This window comes from Podarcis liolepis, assembly GCF_965112155.1.
Source record: "Podarcis liolepis genome assembly, chromosome: 6".
NCBI classification, from domain to species: domain Eukaryota; kingdom Metazoa; phylum Chordata; class Lepidosauria; order Squamata; family Lacertidae; genus Podarcis; species Podarcis liolepis.
The window spans coordinates 19574368-19599213 of NC_139559.1; the positions used below are offsets into that span (position 1 = coordinate 19574368).

At 43.6% G+C, this 24846-nt stretch overlaps 1 protein-coding gene across 1 annotated transcript in view; it reads left to right on the forward strand.

Moving 5' to 3' along the window:
- Positions 1 to 20582, forward strand: part of LOC310709074 (plasmanylethanolamine desaturase 1-like) — a 34597-nt gene extending 14015 nt beyond the window's left edge. The window contains exons 3-6 of the mRNA XM_083508244.1: positions 12638 to 12729; positions 14548 to 14692; positions 16010 to 16222; positions 19448 to 20582. Coding sequence (XP_083364370.1) covers positions 12638 to 12729; positions 14548 to 14692; positions 16010 to 16222; positions 19448 to 19569 — 572 coding nt within the window. The 3' untranslated portion in view covers positions 19570 to 20582. The remainder of the gene's footprint in view (positions 1 to 12637; positions 12730 to 14547; positions 14693 to 16009; positions 16223 to 19447) is intronic.
- Positions 20583 to 24846: the final 4264 nt, after the last annotated feature.

Below are 24846 nucleotides of genomic sequence, written 5' to 3' on the forward strand. Positions count from 1 at the left end.
CAGCTACTAATTGATAAGGTTGACAACTTAACTGATAATATTATTTAGATAGTAGTGAATTATTAAAATAGTGGAGTTGTGATTCAGTGTAAGCAGAGCTTCCTGGCAGCTACTGGCACTCCCTTTTTTTTAATGTTATCTGTGGTCTAGATCTAAAAAAGCAGCCAGTTGCTTACACTTGAGGAATTCCTCCAATGTCATGTGACAAGCTGAATTTCTATTTGCCAGGAGCCTTTAAACAGGGCTACTAAACAGCACAGCTGTGTGTTCTGTAGGCTTACATTCATTTACTCAGAGGGCGCTCCATAAACTATTGAGCAAATTAAAACTGCATTACGAGGTTAGTAGTTGTTCAGGACATTAGGCACCCGTTGTTAAATTAAACAGCAATAAAGGGGTTGTTGCTGCTGTTGTAGTACTGTGCTGTTGATGGAAGCCCAAGAATACTGGATTCTTGCATGAATCAAACATAGGCGTCCTGACTTGTAGGTTCTAGTCCTTAGGACTTGTTCATTCCCTTTCTAGCAACTGATATCTAACCTGCACATCTCAAAACCTCTTCCACTGAGTAGCTGTGATATTGCCACAGAGCTTTGTTGTCTTGCATTAACAGGCTGTAGAGAAGTAGATGTGGAATTATAGCCTGCAGCAGAGAGGCTCGTTGACAAGATTGTGTGCAAGAGCAACCTAATGTTTCTTCCAATTCTTATTTTGGTATCAAATGGGGAGCGCTTTTAATGCCTGTTGTTTTAAGCCCTGTGGCTTTGACTGGAAAAGAGGAACTTAGTGCAAATGTGTGCACGCTAGATTACACTTCAGTCTTATGATCTAAGGTACTGTATGTACCTTAGCAAGGCAGCTACCCCCCCCCCCGCCCCTTTAGCAAAGTTCAAGAACTGGGCCCTTGATCCGTGGGTTGTTTTGCAATAACATGCCGGCAATTTTCCAACAAGGCTGAATATGATGGGGTGAAATTTCATGCACTTTAAACTGACATTTGTCCTAATGTCAGAAATGAATTTACAGGAGGATAATAAGCAAGCTGTTGGCTTTTTAGTGAAACATGATTTAGATTTTGAAACAGATGCTTCACAGTGGTGTTGCTCCTATCACAGTTTTGCAGGGGTAGAGCTGTCTTGCTCCTCAGATAAGCTCAGGCACTAGGAATCCAAACACATGTACAGGTATGAGAATGCAAGTGTTTGATTCTCCCCATTTCACTACACTTTGTATCTGGATGAGATGTGGGCGCTGGGAGGCTGTGCACTTGCTTCTCCTTTCTCTTTTAAAAAAGCAAATAGTTTCTTGTCTGTATTTTGCTCATTGACTAGAGAAACACCGCAGATCATAGAGCTGATTTCACCAACTTGGCAACCTCCAGATATTTTGAACTAGAACTCCCATCAGCCCCAATTAGCAGAAATGAGTGATTAACTGCAGTTGTTTATTTATTTTGTAAAATTTATATACCGCTTGATTGTAAAGAAAACCTCTTAAGCAGTTTCAGAAAAGAAACTGGGAACTGTAGTTCAAAACACCTGGTGGGTGTCAGGTTTAAAATATAAAACAAAGCCAGTAATTTAAAAGCACACACTGCAGTCACTTGGCTAAAATTGCATGTCAGAATTGCAGTCCCAAAACATCTGCAGGGCACCAGGTGGGCTAACATTGCCCTAAAACATACAATAAAACTGTAACATTAACAATATTAAGAGGCAGAAGCTAAAAGCATAACACCAACCTATGTCGTTATGGAACTTAAGGTGTCTGGGGGAAATGGTAATGTAGGTGCCAGGTGTTGGGTTTTCTGTAACCAAGAATCGCCACCACCGAAATACAGTGGTGCCTCGCAAGACGAAAAGAATCCGTTCTGTGATTCTCTTCGTCTAGCGGTTTTTTCGTCTTGCGAAGCAAGCCCATTGATGGATTAGCGCTATTAGCGGCTTTTAGCGGCTTATTGGATCAGCTGATAAGCGGCTTAGCGGCTTAGAAAAAGGGGGGGGAACCCGCAGGAACTCGCAAGACATTTTCGTCTTGCGAAGCAAGTCCATAGGAGATTCGTTTTGCGAAGCACCTCCAAAACGGAAAACTCTTTCGTCTAGCGAGTTTTCCGTCTTGCGAGGCATTCGTCTTGCGGGGCACCACTGTAGCTGCCTTTATTGTTGCGTAGTGTGCTTCTGATGAGAAGGCACTTGGAGATCTGCTGAAGCTCTTATCTAAAGTCAGGCAAGCTGTTACTCAAGTGGTTCTGTCAATTTGAAAATATTTACTAGGATACTTGGGAACTTGAGTGCCAAGCAATGGATGTCAAGTGTTGCGAGTTTCAACTACTTTGAAACACCTGACCCTTGGGCATCTCCCCTCTTCTCAAGCAAGATGTCTTTTGAATGGTTTAATCAAGCATTTTAGGAGAGGACGTATTCCACTCAATATAGCTACCTGGTTTTACCTTTGGTTGAAGCGAAATGGTTGGTTTCATTCTGTCCCCCCCCCCCCCCCGGTGCATTTGATGAAGCAGCTTCCTAGCCCAAAAAAGCCTTTGTCACAATATCATCATTGATGTGCCTCAATACTATTTCATTGCTTAACACAGCTGCCTCTGCAATATAACTCTGGACCAATACTCTTGGACAGGGGTAGGCAACCTAAGGCCCGGGGACGGATGCGGCCCAATCGCCTTCGCAATCTGGCCCACATACGGGAATCAGCATGTTTTTACATGAGTAGAATGTGTCCTTTTATTCTAAATGCACCTCAGGGTTATTTGTGGGGTATAGAAATTTGTTCATATAATAATAACATTTTTTTATTTATATCCCACCCTCCCCAGCCGAAGCTGGGCTCAGGGCGGCTAACAACAATAAAATAATACAACATTCGAAATTCATTTCATTATAAAATTAATTCAAATCAAATTGATGGCAACCATTGGGCTAGAGTTCTGTGAAGATTGCCAAAGGAGGGAGTCAGGCTGTGCCCTGGCCAAAGGCCTGGTGGAACAGCTCTGTCTTGCAGGCCCTGCGGAAAGATGTCAGGTCCCGCAGGGCCCTAGTCTCTTGTGACAGAGTGTTCCACCAGATCGGAGCCACAGCCCAAAAAGCCCTGGCTCTGGTTGATATATTTCCCCAAAATATAGTCCGGCCCCCCACAAGGTCTGAGGGACAGTGGACCGGCCCACGGCTGGAAAAGGTTGCTGCCCCCTGCTCTTGGAATATGTCTCCTGTATTTGGCTTCTATAACAGAAAAACCAAAAGGAGCCGTTGCTTGAGAAGGCTGTGGCACTCTGATACTGTTATCATGGTTGCTTTGGTAGGAAAACAAATTCTCATGAGTCCTGTTATCACTATTTTTAAAGAATAGGACCTGTTACTCTGTACTAGATGCATTTTTCCATTCCTGTACCTTTTTTCAGCCCTAGTCCTTTCTGACATTTCTTTGATATTTCAAACAAAAAGCACTAGGTGCTCACATGGATCCTTTTCGGATCTGATACTTGAGTATTACTTGCGTTCCTACACTTGGAAGTGTTTCTTGCATTGCAACTTGGCTTGCCTTTTTAACATTTCCCCCTGTGCTCCTTGAACAAGATGGTGAGGGTTTATTTGTTTATTTTTGTCAGCAGATACATTGGAATAATAATAAAAAAAACACACCAGGGGTGGTATCCAACAAATTAGTTCTGTTAATGCAAGAATTACCATATGCACAACATAACTTCTTCACCCTCTTTGTGTACCATTCCCAAATCTGCTCCAGAGGCTTGGCAGAACCCTCCGAATTAGGTGGATGTGAGGTGGGAGGAGGGGCAAGTTCTGTTGCTCAGCAGGAAATCCTTGCGCCAACAAAACTGCTTCATTTAATAATAATAATAATAATAATAATAATAATAATAATAATAATAATAATATACCCACCCATCTGGCTGGGTTTCCTCAGCCACTCTTGGTGACTTACAACCTATCTAAAAACATAATAAAAACATCAATCCTTAATAACTTCCCTAAACAATTTGGATTAAGTGTAAACAATGAAATACTCCCTTTCTGGAATATAGAATTGTAGAGTTGGAAGGGACCCTGAGGATCATCTATTCCACCCACTTCGATGCAGGAATATGCAGCTGTCCCATATGAAGATTGTTTACATTGTTGCTGTTGGCTGTTTCCTCTAGGCTGTGCATGCTTTGAGTTCCATCTAACAAGATGAGTCTATTTTTATTTAATTTATTTGCATTATTCATATCCTACTCTTCTTGTTCCTGTAATCTCAGACTAATAATCAACATTAAACTTCCAATTCTACAGTTCTATGATTCTATTAAAACAATATTTCTTTTGCATAGAAAGGTAAAGGGACCCCGACTGGGGTTGCGGCACTCATCTCGCTTTATTGGTCGAGGGAGCCGGCATACCGCTTCCGGGTCATGTGGCCAGCATGACTATGCCGCTTCCGGCGAACCAGAGCAGCACACGGAAATGCCGTTTATCTTCCCGCCGGAGCGGTACCTATTTATCTACTTGCACTTTGACCTGCTTTCGAACTGCTAGGTTGGCAGGAGCAGGGACCAAGCAACAGGAGATCACGCCGTCGCAGGGGTTCAAACCACCGACCTTCTGATCAGCAAGTCCTAGGCTCTGTGGTTTAACCCACAGCGCCACCCGCATCTTTTGCATACAACAATATTAAAAGACAATCTGCTAACGACACTAGCAGCCAAGCAAGGGACATCGCTTGAGTCAAATGCTGAGATAAATAGCCATGTTTTTGCCTGGTGTTGAAAGTGAGGTGTTGCTTTTTGCCTACCCATGGCCCACGGCATGAAAATTTAGGGCAGTTTTCCCCAACCTGATGCCCTCCACATGTTTCGGATTGCAAGGCAGCAAAGCTATGCTGGCAGGGGCTGGTGGAAGTTGTAGCCCAGAACATCTGGAGAGCCCTAGGTTGCGGGAGGCTAGATTTAGGGTGTTTGAGCAGTCATAAGGCCTTTGAGAGGAGAGCCTCTAATGGCAACAGTTTGCAGACAGTCCTTCCAGCTGTGCATCACAGCCTGGCCAGAAACCGGTAGCAGGAAGGAGAAGTTAGCAATTGCATCATCCTGGAAATGGACAGCAACTAAAATTAAAGCCGTGCTGAAACTAGTTTTGGAGAGGAGTGGACAGTGATAATCAGGGAAGGGAGGGGGAGAGTATTTGTTGTGTTAGGACTGGTAGGATTGCAACAGCAGTTGGAAGGGAGTGAAGTCATATGTGCACAGGCATAAGGGGAGAATGACACACCGACTCTGGGGAACGGAAAGCACTTGTTGGATACACATGTGGGCATGGTGTACTTCAGAAGAGGCCCTGGATTTTCCACGGGGCTGTGCCAGTCCTGTTAATTTTGCTCATGAGGTGACATTGGGAAGTTCAACTCTGAATACTCCATTGTTTGTAGGCAACAGTGAATCTATTACTGAGCTTGAAGGCAGAGCATTGACGCGTTGACAAAGAATATTCTGTCTCATTATAAAAAGACTTTTTCATTCACAAAAGGGGCAGAATGAATTCTGTGGAGGTCTCAGTAGGAACTTTCAGTTCCAAATGTGGAAGCAGGGGTCCACAAATGCCCACAACATAGGAAGTTGCCTTGGGCAGAGTGAGGCCAGTGGTCCATCCAGCCCAGTGTTGCTTACACTGATTGGCAGTGACTCTCAGAGTTTCAAGACAGGAAACCTTCCCAGTCCTGCCTGGAGATTCCAGGGATTGAACTCAGAACCTTCTGCATGCAAAGCAGATGCTCTTCCACTGAGCTGTGGCCTGTTCCCTAGGTCAGCTTGACATACCAGCAAGCTTATATTTCTCCTTGCTCCCAATTTATTAAGCCCTCTAGCAACCAGAGAGCGCTGGAGGGGAGGCAGCCTTGCCCTCCCTTGTGTAGACACTCTGATATGAGAAGAATCAGCAGAACAAATTCCTGCTGTTTCTCATTTGGACTAAAGCATACCTGAGAACCTGTTTGCGGTTCATTGGGAGCAGTGTTAGAAATAAAACAGGCGCCAGGCATGTTTTGCAACTGGATCGGGTCCAATTGAGACGACATAAGAGATCTCTGGATCCCAGGTTGGCAACTGGGGAAAGCAAAATGTCACTTAGAGAGGGATCTGATATATATCTGAGTTTCTAACACTGCTTAGGAGTCTTCCTCACCAGTGGTAAAGGATCACTTCTATTAGGTCAAATGAAATGGCAATTTCTAAGTAAAAGTATGGCAGAAAAGATGGCGGTTTGGGAAGGTTTGTTGCATGAAGAAGTAAAGGTAGAAACTAATACAGTGGTACCTTGGGTTACAAACACTTCGGGTTATGTGTTTTTAGGTTGTGGACCGTGGGAAACCCGGAAGTACCGGAAAGGGTTACTTCCGGGTTTTGCCACTCGCACAGAAGCACTAAATCGCGCTATGCACAGAAGCGCCAAATTGCGTCACGCATGTGTGCAGACGCGGCGCTGCAGGTTCCGAACGCTGCGGGTTGCAGACATGCCTCCATCACGGATTACGTCCGCAACCTGATGTTCCACTGTATGTAGCCTTGTGGCTTTGTTACCAGATCTCTTCCTAGACAGAATCTGCTAGCAAACTTATGAAGCTAACACTAAAGTAGGGCCAATGCTTTGTCAAATTTAAAACATGCATTTCTGGAGAGCAGCATTGGACTCAAGAGTCTGCTCTTTCCCAGAATCTTTGCACCATATCATGCCAGACCATGACTGTGAGACTGTCTTCCTTCACAGCAAATCTGATGGAAATATGCGTCTCCTGGGAAGTTATGGCTTCTTGTCACTGTGGTGACAGCTGGTGTGTCGGCTTCTGTAAGCCTCATTCCATCCCCAGCCATGCCTCCCTCACAAGCACATATTTCAAGCCCTCTTGCCTCTGCAATCACACACCGCTCCTGGCATTACAAAAATCACAGTGCAGGCAAGTAGCAGGAACCAGGCACTAATAGTATTGTCAGCACACCAACCCAGTTAACTAACTTGCTCAGACGTTCACCCAGCTCTCACCCGGCAGGGTAACTCGAAGATTTATAGGGGCTGAGGAATGCTGGCAACCAGCCAGCCCCATCACATGCTCCCACTTTGGGGACTAGTTGTTACAACCTTCCTGAGGGGCCTCACCCAGCGATACTTGCTCACAGGATCACTACTTCATTACACAATGAACATTAAAAAAACACAGCTCATGGCAATCAAGTAGGGTGGTGCCCTTGTCCCAACTCCTGACAACCTCAAAGGAACAGCTTCCCTTAGTGGCTGCTCTTATAACATGCCATACATAGCTCCTACATAGCTCATGAAGCTGTCTTCCCCCAAGATACAGGTGTTAAGAGCCAGTTGCTCAGCAGCAAGGAGCAGAAAATAGCTGCCCAGCTATTCTGCTAGCAGCTATGACTAAAAGGCTAAATGGTCAGGGCTCACAGAAACACAGGGGTAGGGGAAGGCATATAAAAAAATTATGAAAGCTTCTTGATTAAATGTTTGATCAGTCACTTGGCCAGCATCCCAGCCTGACTTTAAAGGGCTCACTTCACTTTCTCTTTACAGTGTTTCCAACTTTTAACTCCTTCATATTCCTATTATAGGTGATCCATGCATATATTTCCTGCCAGATCACTTATGAAACCCCAAATGTAATTTCTGTGTTGCTGAATTTATGTTCTGATATTCTACTCATTGAATATTTCACATCAAAACTCAGCATATAAGGGTCAGCTACACACCCTGCTGAGAACACTAGGAAAGCTGTTGAGGCTCTTTGCCTGAGTAGTTTCAGAATACCGTACATAAATTCTGTTGAGAGCTGCTGCTAAATTGCATTAGACTTCCTCATACTTGGCCTGTGAATCATGAATCTCTGTGTGCTTATTGCTGTACTGCAGAATAAGTGCCCAATTCAGGTGAGAGTGGCTCTCATCCTTCCCTATCCAGTAGCTGGCAGCTTTTTCTTGCTTTGTAAGTGGTTAACAAGTCACATTAGTGTCCTGTTTCTTTTCCTGAAGAGAGAGGAGAGATTATTGGACAAAGCGAACATAATTTGGAGCCACATTCATATTTACTTTTGCATTTTAGGAGTATCAGAGACCTTTGAGCTTCTGTGATTAGAAATTAGGGATAAATTATAATTAAGCATGTACTCCCAAATGTATTGCTCTGCTTTCCTTTGGACCACATCAGCGAAGCCAAGGGGGAGGGTCTTGTCAACCTGGGCAACTCAGGACCTCCATATACACTGCCCAGGCTTGTGCCCCGGGTATGTCACTTTTGTGCTGCTAACACAGCAGATTGACTCCCCCCCCCCACCCAATGCACTCCATTGTCTCTTGAGACAGACGGATGCCAATAACTCCTATTAATATTAATGTGACTTAAGAGTGACTGATTTGGGTTGGACCATGGCCTTTATACCAATACACATAATACAACTAGATGCAAAATGATACAGAGAAGGTAGCATGAACTGGTAATGTGGAGTATTATTATTCTTCTGCTAGTGTTCTGCGTATCTTATGGTGCCTTAGTGTTGCTAGTGCCTTAGTGTGGCCAGGTGCATTAGAGATGGAATGCATTCTTGACAGCCTCTCCTGAAACGTTTCGTGTAGCTTATCAGGAATCGCAAACCACAAGCCACAAATTCAATCACTGTAGTACAAGTGATTGCTTACCACAAATTCCCCCCTAATGGCAAGTGCTTCCAGGCAGCAGGCCGCAAGAAAAGATTCTTCAGGTGAAGTTCACTAGGCAAAGTTTGGAGTGTTGGTGTAGAGTCCAACATCATCTGAAGGTAGAGCATGAGACTCTTAATCTCAGGGTTGTGGGTTTAAGACCCATGTTGGCCAAAAGATTCCTGCATTGCAGGGGGTTGGGTTAGATGACCCTTGAAGTTTCTTCCAACTCTACAATTTTATTAGTCTTTGACAAATCACAGCTCCTTGCCCTTGCCGACTTTGGACATGCCTGCTCTTGGCTGATTTGTGAGACTGGGTAGAGTTGGGGCAATTAGCCCTGCCCAAGGGCTTCCATAGACTGATCTGGTGTTGGGTGTCCATTGTTATTTTTAGAATCTGATGTGCTATTTGCTACTTATCTGCTTTAAATGGCCTTTGCCAACATGATGCCCTCTAGCTGTTTTTGGACTGCTTGGCAAAGGCTGTCTTAAAAGCCCTGGGCTGTAGCATCTATTTTCAAGGTTTATATAGCTGCAAGGTCTTTGATGTATAGCATCATTTATCAGGGTTGACTTCCTTACTTCCATTTCCCTCCTCCATTTCCACAATGATGTGTACAAGGCAGCTCTCAAAGCCACCAGTCATAAAATGTAAGCTTAATAAATGGTCCAGCAATGAAGGTAGCAGTGGAAAGCATGAGAGGCCAAATTAAGAAAATGCCTGGGGTAATAAAATCCTTGGTGCCTGTAGGTCTTGTGCAAGCTGGCCTGCTTCAGCACTGCTCTTCCTTGTTTACCATGCCCTTTTAACTCTCAGGAGAGTTCTCTGTTCCGCATTTGGTGGGAACAGGGTGTTTAGGCATCTCATGCTTGCATTTCTGCCTGGGAGGCTTTCACAGGAGTATTATATGCGCTCAGTTGAAATCACGCACGCTTATATTGTGATGGAGGTGAAGAGACCGATAGCCTTTATGAATGTAAATGGTTGCTTTAGAGATGTAGTACGCGCTGTGTTGAGCAAAGTGAACCCCTGCCCGGCTATGCGCTAATGTAGAAAAGAATTCCTTTCTGCAAATAGATGAGAAAAATGCGGCATGCTGCTAAAAGTGAATGACCTGTCTTCCAGATTGTTACACTTATCTGCTGTCTCGAATCCTGCTAATTCTGAACCAAATCCCGTTAACTGGGATCTAAGAGAGCTGATCTAAGTGGCCTGATTGGAAGATGAAGTTTGGCTCGCCAGCCATGATTTGAATGAGCCACGTGCTTAGATTTGCTCATGGCTCAGGGCAAATGATACGAGTTCCCTTGTTAAGAGGGTAAGATATATTGGGACCCAGTGCCTCCCTCAACACCACCTTCTTGGCCTATTGAATTGGGACCAGGCTACACCTAATGTTAATTGCATTAAAGGAATTAAAGGAATAAGTTTAAGAGTGTAAATAGCTGCCAAGCGACACCCTAAGCAGGATAGTGGCTGCTGCATTGGGAGGGTAGACTTAAGTCTTACTGGTGAAAATCCATCCACTCTCCTGCCTCTTATAGCTGGTTCTGATGGGAGCTTTCCACCTAGGACTGATAGCAGCTTTGGGAAAGGGGATTTTCACCAGGAGCATGTCAGGGGCCAAAGGGCTAATCCACACATAGTCCTGGCCAAGGGAAGCTTTCATGGCAAATATATGTATATATAATCTGCACCTCATGTGTAGTCGAGCCCTTTGTCCCAACTAATCAAAATGTGCAAAATCTATGCCCGCAAGATGAGCCTCTTTTTGGTTTCTAGGCTGCTTGTTTGCAACATGCTATTGAACACAGTAGCTTGCGAGCTCTTTGTGACTATTTCCAGAGTGCCATGATTAAACAAGCCACACCTTGCTAGTCAAATCAAAGTGCCTTGTTCGTAATCTGATTGCAATGCAGCTCTCCTTACTGCTCCTCTGCTTTGTTGCAGTCTCATTCAAGTACCCAAATCACTCTTGCATTATCATTATTTGTGAATGAAAACTGTGCAGCCTGGTTTACTAGTACTTTATATAGGCCTCAAGCAAATGTTACTGGAAGCTAAACTTTGGAACCTTGTGGGGATTCCTTTTACTTCGTGTCAGGTTGCTAACGTTGGGATCAAGAGGTGGACATAATTTAATCTTTCTCTCTTGCCCCTGCCCTACCCTGTTAGATGAGTCACTGGGGTAGAAATGCCATTAACACTTCAGCAGTGTGTGTTGTAAAGTTGCAGTGCAGTGAGCTAGTTTAGCACAGTTAAAACTGAACTGTGAATTGGGAAGCTCCTACTTCAGACCTTGTTGTTGCTATAAAGTTTCTATCAGACCCTATACTCCCTTGGCTTTCGTTCTGCCCCTGCAATGTAGTGGTACCTCAGGTTACATACACTTCAGGTTACACACGCTTCAGGTTACAGACTCCGCTAACCCAGAAATAGTGCTTTAGGATGAGAACAGAAATCGTGCTCCGGCAACGCAGTGGCAGAGGGAGGCCCCATTAGCTAAAGTGGTGCTTCAGGTTAAGAACAGTTTCAGGTTAAGAACGGACCTCCAGAACGAATTAAGTACTTAACCTGAGGTACCACTGTACAGACCCAGCTTACAGGATACCATAAGGATTACTGAGAAAGTATGCATGAAGCTTTTTGAACTTTTAGAAGTGCTTTATTATGAGCAAATGGCTCCTGTGTCAACCTAGAGGGAGGGCTTGGGTGGAATGCCACTTTGTCTTAGGTCCTGTGCTTCTCAACATCTTTAGAAATGGCTCCAATGAAGGAGGAGAGGGGATGCTTAACAGATTTGCAGATCGCGGGAAGCTGTTGGAAGGGGTGGCTAAACACCATAAAAGACAGAGTCAAGATTGAGTTGGATGGGTTAGAATGCTGGGCCACAACCAACAACATGAAATTCAACAGAAATAAATGTGAAATCTTGCATTTCACTACCAAATTTCAGTGGTGGAAATGCAGTGTGGAGAGAGACCCAACTCAGCAGCAATACATGTGAAAAGGATCTAGGTGTCTTAGCTGATCTCAAGCAGGGCATGAGCCAGCAGTGCAGCTGCTAAGAAGGTTAGTGCAATTGCAGGCTGCATTAATAGGAGCATAGTGTCCAAATCACAAGAAGTAGTAGTCCCGCTCTATTCTGTGTCAGTCAGGCTGCATTTGGAATGTGCTGTTGGTTCTGGGTGTTGCATTTTAAGGAGGATACTGTCCAACTATGGTATATCCAAAGAGAGAGTGGCTGGGATGGTGAAGAGTCTGGAAACTAAGTCCTATGAGCAACAGCTGAAAGAATGAACCTCGTTTAGCTTGGAGAGGAGAAGATTGGAGGGAGGGAGCGTGATGGCAAACTTGGATTTACCTGAAGGGCTGGCATGCAGAAGATGGAGCAGATCTTTGTTTTCTCGCTTCAGAGGGTGGGAACTAGGCTAGAAATAGGAGGGAAGCTTAGCATCAAGAGAAGCTTCCCAATGGTAAGAGTTGTTTGACAGTAGAAGAGGCTGCTTGGGGAGGTGGTCTGCCCTCTTTCATTGGATGGATTGAAGCAGAGCATCTGCCAGGGATGCTGCCATTGCATGTGCGCTACAGATCCTGTGCTGAACACGGAGTTGGACTAATGACCTCAGATTCCATGGATGTTTGTGGGCAGTGGCATGCCATAGCTTACCTTTGGTACTTGTAAAAGCATAGGTGTTTTGTGTACAAGTTGCATATGACAGAGGTGGTAGTGAATAGATGCAGCAGTGGCAGGTAAGTAGTTTTGTTGTGTTTTGGGAGTTGGTCACAGAAGTTATTTATTGTCTCGAGAGGGGGAAGTCACTATGTCAGCCTTTATGTATCTGTCAAAATAGCATTTACACATACTTAAAATTGATCTGAATGTCTCACGAATCTCTTTTCTTCTCTCTCCCCTCCTCCCTTTCTCTTTTAAAGTTGCAGGAATCATTACTGCTGATTTTGCCTCTGGTCTAGTGCACTGGGGAGCAGATACCTGGGGATCTGTCGATCTGCCAATAGTTGGAAAGGTTTGTCTTTTTATTATTGGGAAATAATAAACTTCAATAATCTTCAAGCAGTAATAAAACAAAACACTATCGCTTAAGTAGGCAGAATTTGAGTGCAGAGCTTGAGAATCCTGAGCTTCACCTTTTCAGAATTATCAACTGCAGTCATCGTATCTAAACTATTATTTGGCTGTTGGGAATATGCTTTGGGCTTGCACACTCCCTCCAACTCTCTCTCTTTCACTTCTCAGTTTGCGGTAACCACGGTTGGCCAGATTCAGATTTCATGGCAAACTTTAGTTAACTGCAAACCAAGGAAGAAGGGAATCCAGTCACGCAAAGGGAGGAGGAACCCCGTGAGCCCAAAACACATTCCTAAAGTCTGGGTTTGGAATCTGTATCTGGCCAAAGTTGCAGGACCTCATGCTTTCGGACATCTTAAAGCGTAATGGCAAAGAGTTCAAATTGTCATGTGCCAACGTAAATCAAAACAACTTACTCAGATGTGCATTCTTTTGGAATAAGATTACAGGAGCACATGCAGAATGTCTTCTGACCGGTTTGGGACTTTTTAGTGTTATTGAAAACAAGCAGATATTGCTACTGAGATCTGCAGTACACAGCTTGTGCTTTCTCCCCCACCCCTAAGCTACCAATCTGCTTTTGGTACTAACAGTTCATCCTCACTTCACTCTTTGCTGTCTTAATGCTGACTAAGGCAAGTGTCTTCTCTGTTGATCAGACTAATGAAAGACGGCATTTGCTTTCTCCTTCCCTGCTCCCCACTTTATCCCATCTTAATAAGCTTGGTGTACTTAACAGCAAAAAGGACCTGTAACCCTAGGTTAAACTGGTCCTAGGTTGAGTGAGCCAGGATATATTGAATAGCCATCCCTGTGACATGCCCTGTTGTTAACTTTGAGATTACAGTGTGTGTGGTGCTAAGCCAGCTCCCACTTCACTAACAATTTATCTCCTAGCCACTTGCTTGCATGGTGATCACACTGTACCTATAAATACAGACACTAACATTTGAATTCAGGCCAGTAACAGTTCTTAAGAGCTATCTGTAACCTGTGAGTCTCTGCATTCAAATCTCACCTCTGCCATGAGTTCACAGCGCGTTTGGAGTTAAAACAGCCAGCAGAAATTGCACCTTAACACTACTGTATCCCTGCCAGAAGAGCACACTCTACCCTGGATTTAATCTGGGACTCAAAGTTTGGGAAAGTAAGAAAGCTCTATTACAGGAAATGCATTCTTGACAGGAAAGATGCTAGTTCTGTCTATCTCAGGTGGAGAGGCCTCGAGCCATTCTTGGTGTTATATCGCAACAAGCGAAACACAAAAGAGGTCTCCTCTACCAAGGTGAGGGTGAAGAAGCAAGTAGGAAATGAGATCAGCAACCTATGAATATGAGAAGCACTTGGGGGAAGGTCAGCACAAACTAGGTCAGAAAGGACAGTCTAGGAAACTGGGAGATTCCTCTCTATTCTTTCCTATGCAGACACATCAGCCTCTAGTTCAAGCTGTGTTGCATCCCAGCACTTCCAACGTAGCCTCAGGCAAGCCCACCATATTTCAGTATGGGGAGAGAATAACCTCTGTTCTCCTAACCCAAGTCACTGTGGCCTAGAACTTGAAAATAAGCTAGTTGTCTGCTTGTGGCAAGAGAGAATTCTCTGCAGGTGACAGGCCAGGTTGGTAGGTCTCTTTTTGAGACCAAAATTAACTACGTAGGTAATTTGTGGGCAGGGGTATCTAGTAAAAATTTGTGCAGGCTATGGACTTCAAAGACTGACAGACATCTCCCCTCACCCTCTGTATTTACTTTTTAAGGCTTTTATCAGGCCTTTCAGAGAACATCACATTGACCCAACAGCAATTACAAGACATGACTTCATAGAGACCAATGGAGATAACTGCATGTTGACGGTAGTTCCATTGGCAAACATGGCCTACAAACTGGTTTCTTTATCACCAGGTAAGTGACTATAAATCCATGAGTAAACTGGACTTGCAGCTTCCACGGTGTACAGTGAATAGGTCTTTGACCTCCGAAGAGACAGGCAGAATGTAGCTGTTTATATGGGAACAGCTGAGAAGGCTGAATGTGTTTGTGAGACAGACTGTCTTTCAGCCCCTGCAAGGACCCCGAAAGTGGTTTAATATTTGTGGGTGGAGCAGTATAGTGTCTGAGCAAGAAATAATAGTTGCAGGTTAGTAAAGGAGTAGAGTGGCATGAGAACTAACTTGCCACCATTTCAAATATTTTTCTAGAATATTTAAACCATAAGTTGCAAGGTTTATATCAACCTAGTCTTACCCTGATGTTTGAAGATAGGAACCACTTCACCTAGTGTGTACTGTGGTAGAAGCAAAGGTAATCTGTAAGGTGCATCCATGTTAAGAGATGCATCTGGTGAGTGAATCAAGCCAAATACTAAAAGTGGTGGCCCAAAGCATCCCTCTAGTTGCTAGCAAGTCTTACACTAGTAAAGGGAGAATGGGAAAGATAACTAACTACCTTGAGATATTGTGATCGTTTTCGCTTTGGAAGCGAAACAAAGCCTATTTGGAGCCACCCTGAGGATGTAGCTTGTAATTAAACATCCAACAGAATTCTTTTATTTTATGAGTAGCTTAACATGGATGGAGAAAGGGTGCTTCCAGAATGGGGCTTGATATTGTTAACGGGTTGATCAGTTAGCACAAATGGGTTGTGGGCAATAGTGTTTTGCTTTTGTTTTTAGTTTATTGGGGTTTCCCTGGGAAGCTTAACCCCAGATTAAATGGGGGTTGGAATATGGGCCGATACTCTGACACCAGAGATGTTGTGCAGACACTGAAAAAATTGCATGCATTGGGAGCACCCATCCCACCACGAACCGCCCATCTGGAAGCACCCCAAGAGAATGTTTCTGGCGTAGTTAAGTAGAACTTAAGTGCCTATCAGTTTGAACGTGAAGGTCAGTTCACGCTTGGCATGGCAAATGTACCCTGATGTTCACAGTGCCGAATGCTTCAAAGTGGGATGGAAAAACAATATAGTCTTGAGTGGTAAACAACACATGTCCTTATCAATAATCGGCTTGTTGAATCAGACAGAGTTCCCTCTGATGAAGCATTCTGGTGTTGTACAATGAACTGCTTAAATGTAACCATCGTTTAGAAACAGTTCTGGGGTTTTTTTGGGGGGGGGGGAGGAGGGAGACCTATGTGTCTAGGCACCTTCTGTTGCCAGCTTATTTCAGTGAGAGTCATGTAGATCCTACCCCCTCTTTTCTCCCCCCCTTTCTAGAAGCATTACACCAATCGTGCCCTTGGGAGTGTTACGTCTTTGCCCTGGCTATATTTGGAACCTTGACAAACCAGATTCACAAGTGGTCTCACACCTACTTTGGTCTTCCTCGCTGGGTTATCTTCCTGCAAGACTGGCACGTTATCCTGCCACGAAAACACCACCGGATCCATCACGTGTCTCCTCATGAAACTTATTTCTGTATTACTACAGGTAAATAGAAGTGAAGCTTCTCTTTCATTGATGAGCAGACGTCAGGCTTATGGGTTCTATTTTTTCTGCTTTTTAAAAAAAGAACTAAAACTGAAACCCACCAGCTGGAGCCAAGTGCAACATGTGGAAAAATGTTAAGAGTCAAGGAACAGGGCAAATGTGCTCAGCCCCCAGGTATTGGTGACCATTACTAAAATCAAGCACATAGGCTTGTCAGCACAGTTACTCCTGCTCCCCCCCCCCCACACATGGTACACTGTGCCTTCCACCACCTAAGGCTGTTGCACCTGCTATGACTCCTTTTGGACAGGTATAGCTTGCAATGCAGTTACCCAAACTCTTGGCGGTCGCCTGTAATGCATCGCCTGTGCAGCTGCCATCTGAAGCTTCAGCTACGCCAGCAACCAGAGCTGCTGACTGGGACCAGTCAGTGGGGATATATCTTACACGTGCATTAGCAACTTGCTATTCCAACACGAGCCTGCTTGTACATTTAGATCTTTTTTGAGTCTCCTCTTCTGGGTGTCGACACCATTTTGGAATGAGGCAGGCAGCGACTGCGGAGAGAACTGTCATTGCTGTGAGCTCCCCTTCTTCAGGGATGTTCACCTGCCATGGTGAGGAGGCGCTTTTGCCCACTGGAAGTGCATATGCTCTCTGCATTCAAAAACTCCCGGAGCCCAGCAAGAGCCAGTGTAATGTAAACAGTGCTAAGCTAGATGGACCCAGTGGTTTGACTCAGTATATACATCAGCTTCCCGTTGCACCAAATGGGGACCCTTTCCCCCCCAGGCTCTTCATTTCTGGTTGTTTTAACACTGCAATTCTATTCCATTCTTAAAAAATTGTTATGTATGATCTGGTAAGCAACCCTGGAATATATTATATTGAAGTAAATACAGTGGTACCTCGGGATGCGAACGGGATCCGTTCCGGAGCCCCATTCGCATCCTGAACATAACATAAGACATGATAGCGCGTCTGCGGGGGTCGCGTTTCGCCGCTTCCGCGCATGCGTGTGACATCATTTTGACCGTCTGTGCATGCACGAGTGGCGAAACCCGGAAGTAACATGCTCCGTTACTTCTGGGTCACTGCGGAGCGCAACCCGAATGCGCTCAACCTGAAGCGTATTTATCCCGAGGTATGACTGTACAGTGGTACCTCAGGTTACATATGCTTCAGGTTACATACACTTCAGGTTACAGACTCCGCTAACCCAGAAATAGTGCTTCAGGATAAGAACAGAAATCGGGCTCCGGTGGCGCAGCAGCAGCAGGAGGCCCCATTAGCTAAAGTGGTTCTTCAGGTTAAGAACAGTTTCAGGCTAAGAACAGACCTCCGGAACGAATTAAATACTTAACCTGAGGTAAAGGTACCCCTGCCCGTACGGGCCAGTCGTGTCCGACTCTAGGGTTGTGCGCCCATCTCACTTAAGAGGCTGGGGGCCAGCGCTGTCCGGAGACACTTCCGGGTCACGTGGCCAGCGTGACGAAGCTGCTCTGGCGAGCCAGCACCAGCGCAGCACACGGAAACGCCGTTTACCTTCCCGCTACGCCGTTTACCTTCCCGCTCTGTATCACTGTATATAAAAATGTTTGTGAGCAGAAAGTGCTTCTTTGAGTACACACAACTGTGGGGCTAATGTTTTCATCCAGCGGTAGCTCTCTAGCGCCTTGCCTGGGTCTGGAGGGTCAACTTTTTAATGTGTGCAGGGAGCTGGTGCTGGAATGAGGGAGGTAGCACAGAGCAGAGCGCTACCCATGAAAGTTTGGAATCTCTACATTTATTAAATTACATCCGTGTTACAGTCCTAATTACTGTTTACAGCAATACTTTTACACTTAAGACATTCATAATCTGGGACTTGCAAATCAAACCACAATGGTTTACCATTGGAGCCAACATTCCGCCCCCCCCCGCCCATTCCTTTGAAAATTTTGACATGAAATAAATGGTATTGGGTATCATTGTTTCGACACTTGATCTTCCTATGTTTGACAACAACACATGATTCCAGGGTTTATATCTGATAGCTAGCATTCAGTGATATTCAACACCTGATGTTCAATGGACTGTTATATTTGATGGCTTGTGGCATTTGGTATTTTGACAGCTAACACTCATTCCAGCCCAGTCTAAATTACTCTTAATTTTGTCATACTAAAATTTGTTTTGTGGCCAGATTCCGATTTGAGATGTTGAGCGACTCCAGAGCTCTGTCCCCTCAACTAACTGCAAAGTTTATCTTTCCACATTTCCTGTCCTTCACTTTCCCTGCAAGGGGAGAGCAGCAGAGTGTATCAGTAACACCTCTTTCCCCTTGACACAGCTACCGCAATATGTTCCCTATTTTAAAGGGGATCAGTTGCTGCTTTGGCATCACCTCTTCAAAATTGGTCTTGGCATTCCAGTTTTCATTGGTGTGTAGCAACTAATTACAAATGCATGCTAGTTGAACAGGAGCTCTGTGTAAAAGTTGAATAAGCTGGTTGGCGTATGGAAAACCTGTACTAAATCAAACTTGGTTGACAGTTTGCATGGTTTGAAAGTAGCCCTTAAAAATGCGGTTAATGAGACTTGTGCTGTGTTGAACACTTTTAGTTTCAAAAATAAAGCTCCCATATAGGTGGAAAGCTTTAGAGTGCAATTGTTTATACCAGGGGTCTGCAACCCGCGGCTCCGGAGCCGCATGTGGCTCTTTTACACCTTTGCCGCGGCTCCGGGGCGGATACTAGCGAGGGGAGGAGGCGCATTGTGCGCCCCGACACTCCCCACTGTGGCGGGCGCTGTACTGGCTGTGACGTCGCATGGGGGCGGTGCGTGCGTTAGTCACGCACCGTCCCAACGTCACCTTCCCGCCCGCTGTCAGATTGTGGCTCCGGAGATATATTTGTTTTAAATGTCACAATGGTTTTGCGGCTCCCAGGTTTTTTTTCTTCGGAAACGGGTCCAAGTGGCTCTTTTTGTCTTAAAGGTGGCAGACCCCTGGTTTATACACTTACCTGAAGCCAATCCTATTGAAGTTAATGGGATTGACATCAGGTGACCTGCTTCTACCTGAACCTCCATAAGATGGGGGTACACACTACTCCTGTTGAATGACCCAGATAATCATTTGCCTTGCATTTTACTTTTTTATTAGACTATCTTAAACTATCTTCAATTATCTACAACTGTACTTCTTCATTTACAACTGTATTCTCCCTTTCTATCGTTTTCCAGGCTGGCTCAACTACCCGCTGGAGAAAATCAGATTTTGGAGGTTCCTCGAGATTATCATTCAAGGACTGACCGGAGAAAAACCGAGAGCAGATGACATGAAATGGGCCCAGAAAATAAAATAAACTCTTGCCAGGCTTCTGCAGTCCTTATACTTGTTGCCAATATTTTTAAAAGAAAAAAGCCATCAGCCAAATTAAAGACTTGTAAAGAAATAATGGACTAAAGCACAATGCTTTTAAAAAGTGCTAACAGACTGCAGTTAAAGGACTCACTCTTCAAAATAATACTTGAAAATGCAAATGGCTAATTCCCATTTGTACGGAGCACCTTCTGTTAGCCACATCTGCTGATGTTGACCATTTTCGTCCTTGAGTCTCAAAAGCCATTAGTTGGAGAAGACAATGCACCATTTTCTAGTAAGATATGTCATTGGCACAGTAAAATGTGTTGTATCAACATGAATTACCACTTTGAAAACAGGGTTAAGACCAATGTGGAATAATGAAGATAAGCAGGCGAGCACTGCGTTTTTAAGGAGCAGGTTCAAACTGCATGGAAAAAAAACAACAGCCAGAGGGGAAGGGAAGTTTATGAAATTGTCACCACTTCAATACATTTAATGTTTGGTACACCTTCCAGTTGCTTCATCTTGCTATCATGTCCAGTCTTAGTCTATGTGGTGTGCAACAGAACATTTGGGAGTCTCGTTCTGCTAGTGGATAAGGATCCTTATTGTCGTCTGTCTCCTGAAATAAACAAGTGTTTTTACTTCCTTGATATCTGAGCAGACTGTTGCTGTATAAGCCTGCAACTGACTTGGTAGCAACCTGGGAAGAAGAGCAGAACGTGTTCTGCGCAAGTGTCCAAACATAAAAGACGCTTGTGTTAGGTCGTTTAGCGTTCAGCAGTTGGGATTCCTTTCAGTATGATTCCTCTTCCAATAATCATTGTTCAAAGTAGCTCTAGGAAATTGGGCACATGATTTATATGTTAGAAAGGGATAGGTTAATGGTGTGTATTTTTTAAAGGTGCTTGCTCATTCATGTAAATATTATAAAGCCTTAATCTTTTTGGTGTAACATGGATTAATATTTTAATGTGGTCTGAATGTATATAATATATTTATAACAAAGCAGTTCGATTATACTAATTGCATTTGTTCAGTCTCCTTGCAATTTTTATTTTTATTGTGGTTTGAGGGTGTAACCTCATCTCTAGCAGGCAAATACAAATCACAGAGCAATTTAATATATCATGCTGATCCTGACAAAACCCATGAAGCTGTGAGTGGATTTCTTGATTTGTACAGAATACTGTTGAAAAGTCAGTGTTCTAGAAAATAAATCCATCAGGGTAGATCTGTGGAACTCCGTGCCTCTACAGAACAATTAGAAATGTAGATATTTGTGCTGCAGTGGGTTGATTTAACTCAAGTTTTCCATTGAATACTTATTTCTTAATATAAATCTGATGGCCAAACACGGTTAACTTACAGATAAAATAGAGGTATTGCTTATGGTTTCATTCTTGTAACCAAGCCTTTCCATCCCTTTGTGGCACTGTGTACATTTTTTGTGCTTTATTTTTATTTTACCTATATCACCCTTTGGCCTTCAGGACTTCCCAGTGTTCTCATCAACCTCAACCAACATGACAGATTGTCATGGCCATTGGGAGTTGTAGGCCAGTATCATCTGGAGGGCTTGGGACAGTTTACCACTTCTGAACCATCTTGCTCTTACTAACAGGTTCGACGATATCTTTCGTTCTCTCTTTAGAAATGGTGTGACCTTCTAAATATTTGTCTATTGGGCTCCTTTATGAACCACACTTTTAAGTTAGAAAATCCCAAAGCAGTTCACAAAGCAAACTCCCTTCAACCTTAAAACAGTGAGTTCATAGAATCATAGAGCTGCAAGGGGCCACGAGGGTCATCTAGTCCAACCCCCTAAATTGCCCAGTGTGGGACTCGAATCCACAACCCTGAGATTAAGAATCTCAGGCTCTACCAACTGAGCTAAGTTAAAACAATACCATGGACTTTTACATTTACAAAAACTTGTCACAATAATCAACACACCTTCCAGGCAAATAAAATAACCCAACGAAAGGGAAGGCATTATTTACCATTGCCATCAGCTGATAATGCCAGATGGGTCTCGTAAGATGACTGATTCAACAGCCCGGATTGGAATGATCTAACAACTTGGGAGTCGCTGCGTCATTAAACTTGAGAAAAAATATATATACACAAATAAAGCTGTATTTGACGGACGAAAGGATATATGATTTTTGACATGACTGAGAATCTTTTTTTAAAAAAAATAATTTTTATTAACCGACCAATCAAATCAAATCAAATCAAATCACATAAATTCCGAATTACAAAGCCAAATTTTAAATTTTTGTTGAGGGGACCCATATTTCAGGTTCCGAAGGGGGATTCCGATCATCATCTTGCTGCTGCGTTAATATCCAGAAATCTGTCCAAATAATGTTCATAATTCTATTCAGTCTTATCTTGCTGTTTCCAAGGGACGGAGAACTTTAAAGTGTTAAGATCGGGATGTGGAAAATATGAAAACAACGAGAGGAGGTAGGATTGAAGATTTGGAGATATGCTTCAGAGGTCCAGACTACGGGGAGCCCGGAAAAATTAATAATTACAATTTGGACTACAATTTGGTCTTTTCTTTTTAAATCAGATTATGATGTGGCTATATTGATTGGCTATCTTTATTGGAAAATCAATAAAAATTATTTAATAATAAAAAGATGGCTGTCAACACTTGTCCTGTATGTTCTGGACAGTTCAGGGATTGAAGTATCTGCTTTGCATTCAGAAGCAGGCAGGGCTGGGAGACCTCAACCTAAAACTGAGGAGAACCACGGTCAGTCGGTGACGGTGTAGACAGTACTGAGTTAAATGGACCAGTGGTCTGATTCAGTATAAAGCAGCTGTTGATGTTCAATTACTGGATGGGTGTGTGACCATTATGGAATTGTAGAATTGGAAGGTTTCCCGAGGCTCATCTGGTCCAACTCCCTGCAATGGAGGAATCTCAACTAAAGCGTCCATGGCAGATGACCATCCAACCTCTGCTTGGAAACCTCCAAGGAAGGAGAGTCCACTACCATCCAAGGGAGACAGTTCCACTGGCGAACAGTTCTTGCTGTCAGAAAGTTCTTTGTGATGTTAAGTCGGAATCTCCATTCTGGTAACTTAGAAGCCGTTGAATGTTTGGGTCCTACCCTCCAGGGCAAGAGAAAAGAAACTTGCTCCATCACCTAGGTGATTGCTCTTTAGATATTTGAAGATGGCAATCGTATCTCCTCTCAATCTCTGCTTATTCAGGCTAAATATACCCGCCTGGGGATAAGCTGTGCCCTGCAGCCCATTAAAAGATAACTGAGCTACCTGTTTATAAGTCTCTGTCCATTTGCATTTTTTTGTAGGAATCATGTTTGTTTATTAAATTCATAAACTTTTCACCATGAGGTGTAAGTCCCAAGGTGATTGTTAACAACAAAAACAGGACAACAATAGAAAGGGAATACAGGAAGCAGCAAAAATATAGATAACCGAATGCAGATGTAACTAGAGCTTCAAAAAGCCTGTGAGAACAGAAATGTTAAATTAAGCAACAGAAACACAATGAAAATGTAACCATCCATGCCTCTGGGGTGAGGGAATTCCAGAGTAGGGCAACTAAGTCTGGAGGGCCAAAAGGTGATAGTTCCCCCCCCCCCTCTTTCTTTAAACATGCAAATGAATATGGTGCCACAAAGAGTTGTAAGGTCACGTTATAAGAATTTCACATCCCCACACAGAGTGGTACCTGCCAGTAGGACAAGGAGTGTCCCCTCTGCCAATCTCAGAACCTTGGCTGGCTGGTGCAAGGAAAGGCACCTTTTAGGTCCCAAGTTGATGAGGCTTTTCGTATGTCAAAACACCTTAAATCGAGCCCTGTAGCATAGAAGCAGCCAGTGATCCTACAAAGTGAGTGCAATGTGGCACAGCATCAAAAGTCCCAGACATGGACCCTGACAACAGCATTCTGCATCAGCTGCAGTTTCTGGGCTGTCTTCCAGGGTAGCCCCATGTGGACTGCATTTCAGTACTCAAGACAGGAGGTTCCTGTTGCATGCAAAAGTGGACAAGCTATCATGATTAAAGACAGCCATAACTTGGGAACCAGTTATGGACCTGAAAATAGGCTCTCTTTGCTGCTGAAGCCATGTGGACTTCTAGTGACAAGGATGGATCTGGGAGCAGCCCCCCCCCCAAAAAAGACCCCTTTCCTCTAACTCTGTAAAATGAATAAAACACCTTACCACCATAATGAGAACATTCATTATAAATGACAGTATAAATGTGGAGGTAGGCATTCTATTTTGTCAAAAGGAGAGTGGGAATGCAGTATCCCTTTTAGAAATCGTTTAATGAATATCAGTTTGATTTATATCAAACTTGCTGTCTGGTTTTCATTCTCTAACTCTCTTTCGAGGGGATAAATGGCTTTTAAAGTGGCTCGCTTTTCTTGTTGGTCGTTTAACACAATCTCGTCGTTCTTAACATCGGAGATCTGGGACTGCGGGCGGTACAGCTGCAACTTTGGCATCAGTCATGCTATAGATACATTTTGTCATTGTCTCTTACCGTTCCTTAGGTGAACAGGGACTCCTGCCGGCCACAGTTGGATATTGCAACGACTACATTAAAGGTTAAGTATCCAACTAGGTGCAAAAGGATTTGGAAAGAGTAGGGTTTTCTCTTTCTCTTTGAATTCTTCTTTTTTCTTTCTCCTCCTGCACACACTCACTATATCATAAATGGCCTCATAAAGTCTCCTTAGTTTATTTTTTTTATTTTTGTTTATGCGTTTTTACAATTTATATATACATCATACAGTTTCATCATTTATCCCTTTTGTTCAGACTTACCAGTCCATCTCTTTATGGCATTCTAGGTAGTCTCTTGTCGGCTGCATATTCTATTATTCCAGTCTTTTTCGTCTCAAATATTCCTTTATTTAGTGCTATCTGCTGCTCAGGTTATATTGACAGTTGCACCCTCTAAGATACTCTCCAAAACACTTCCACTCATCTCTTATCTGTGACTCATCCTTATTTCTTAATTTCACAGCCATAGTTGCTAATTCTGTGTATTCTATCATTTTATTCTGCCAATTTTTTTTCCTGGGTACCTCTTTTTTTTCTTTCCATTTCTTCGCATATACAACTCTAGCTGTGGCGGTCACGTATAAAAAGAGATTGAGTGCCTTTTTTTGGCTCTTTAGTTCCAAAAGTGGTTTGCAGTGCAAATAATGTTTGAAAAATAGAAGCCCAATCGTATCCAACTAAGTCACACTCAGAATGGAACCTCCCCCCACCAAAAA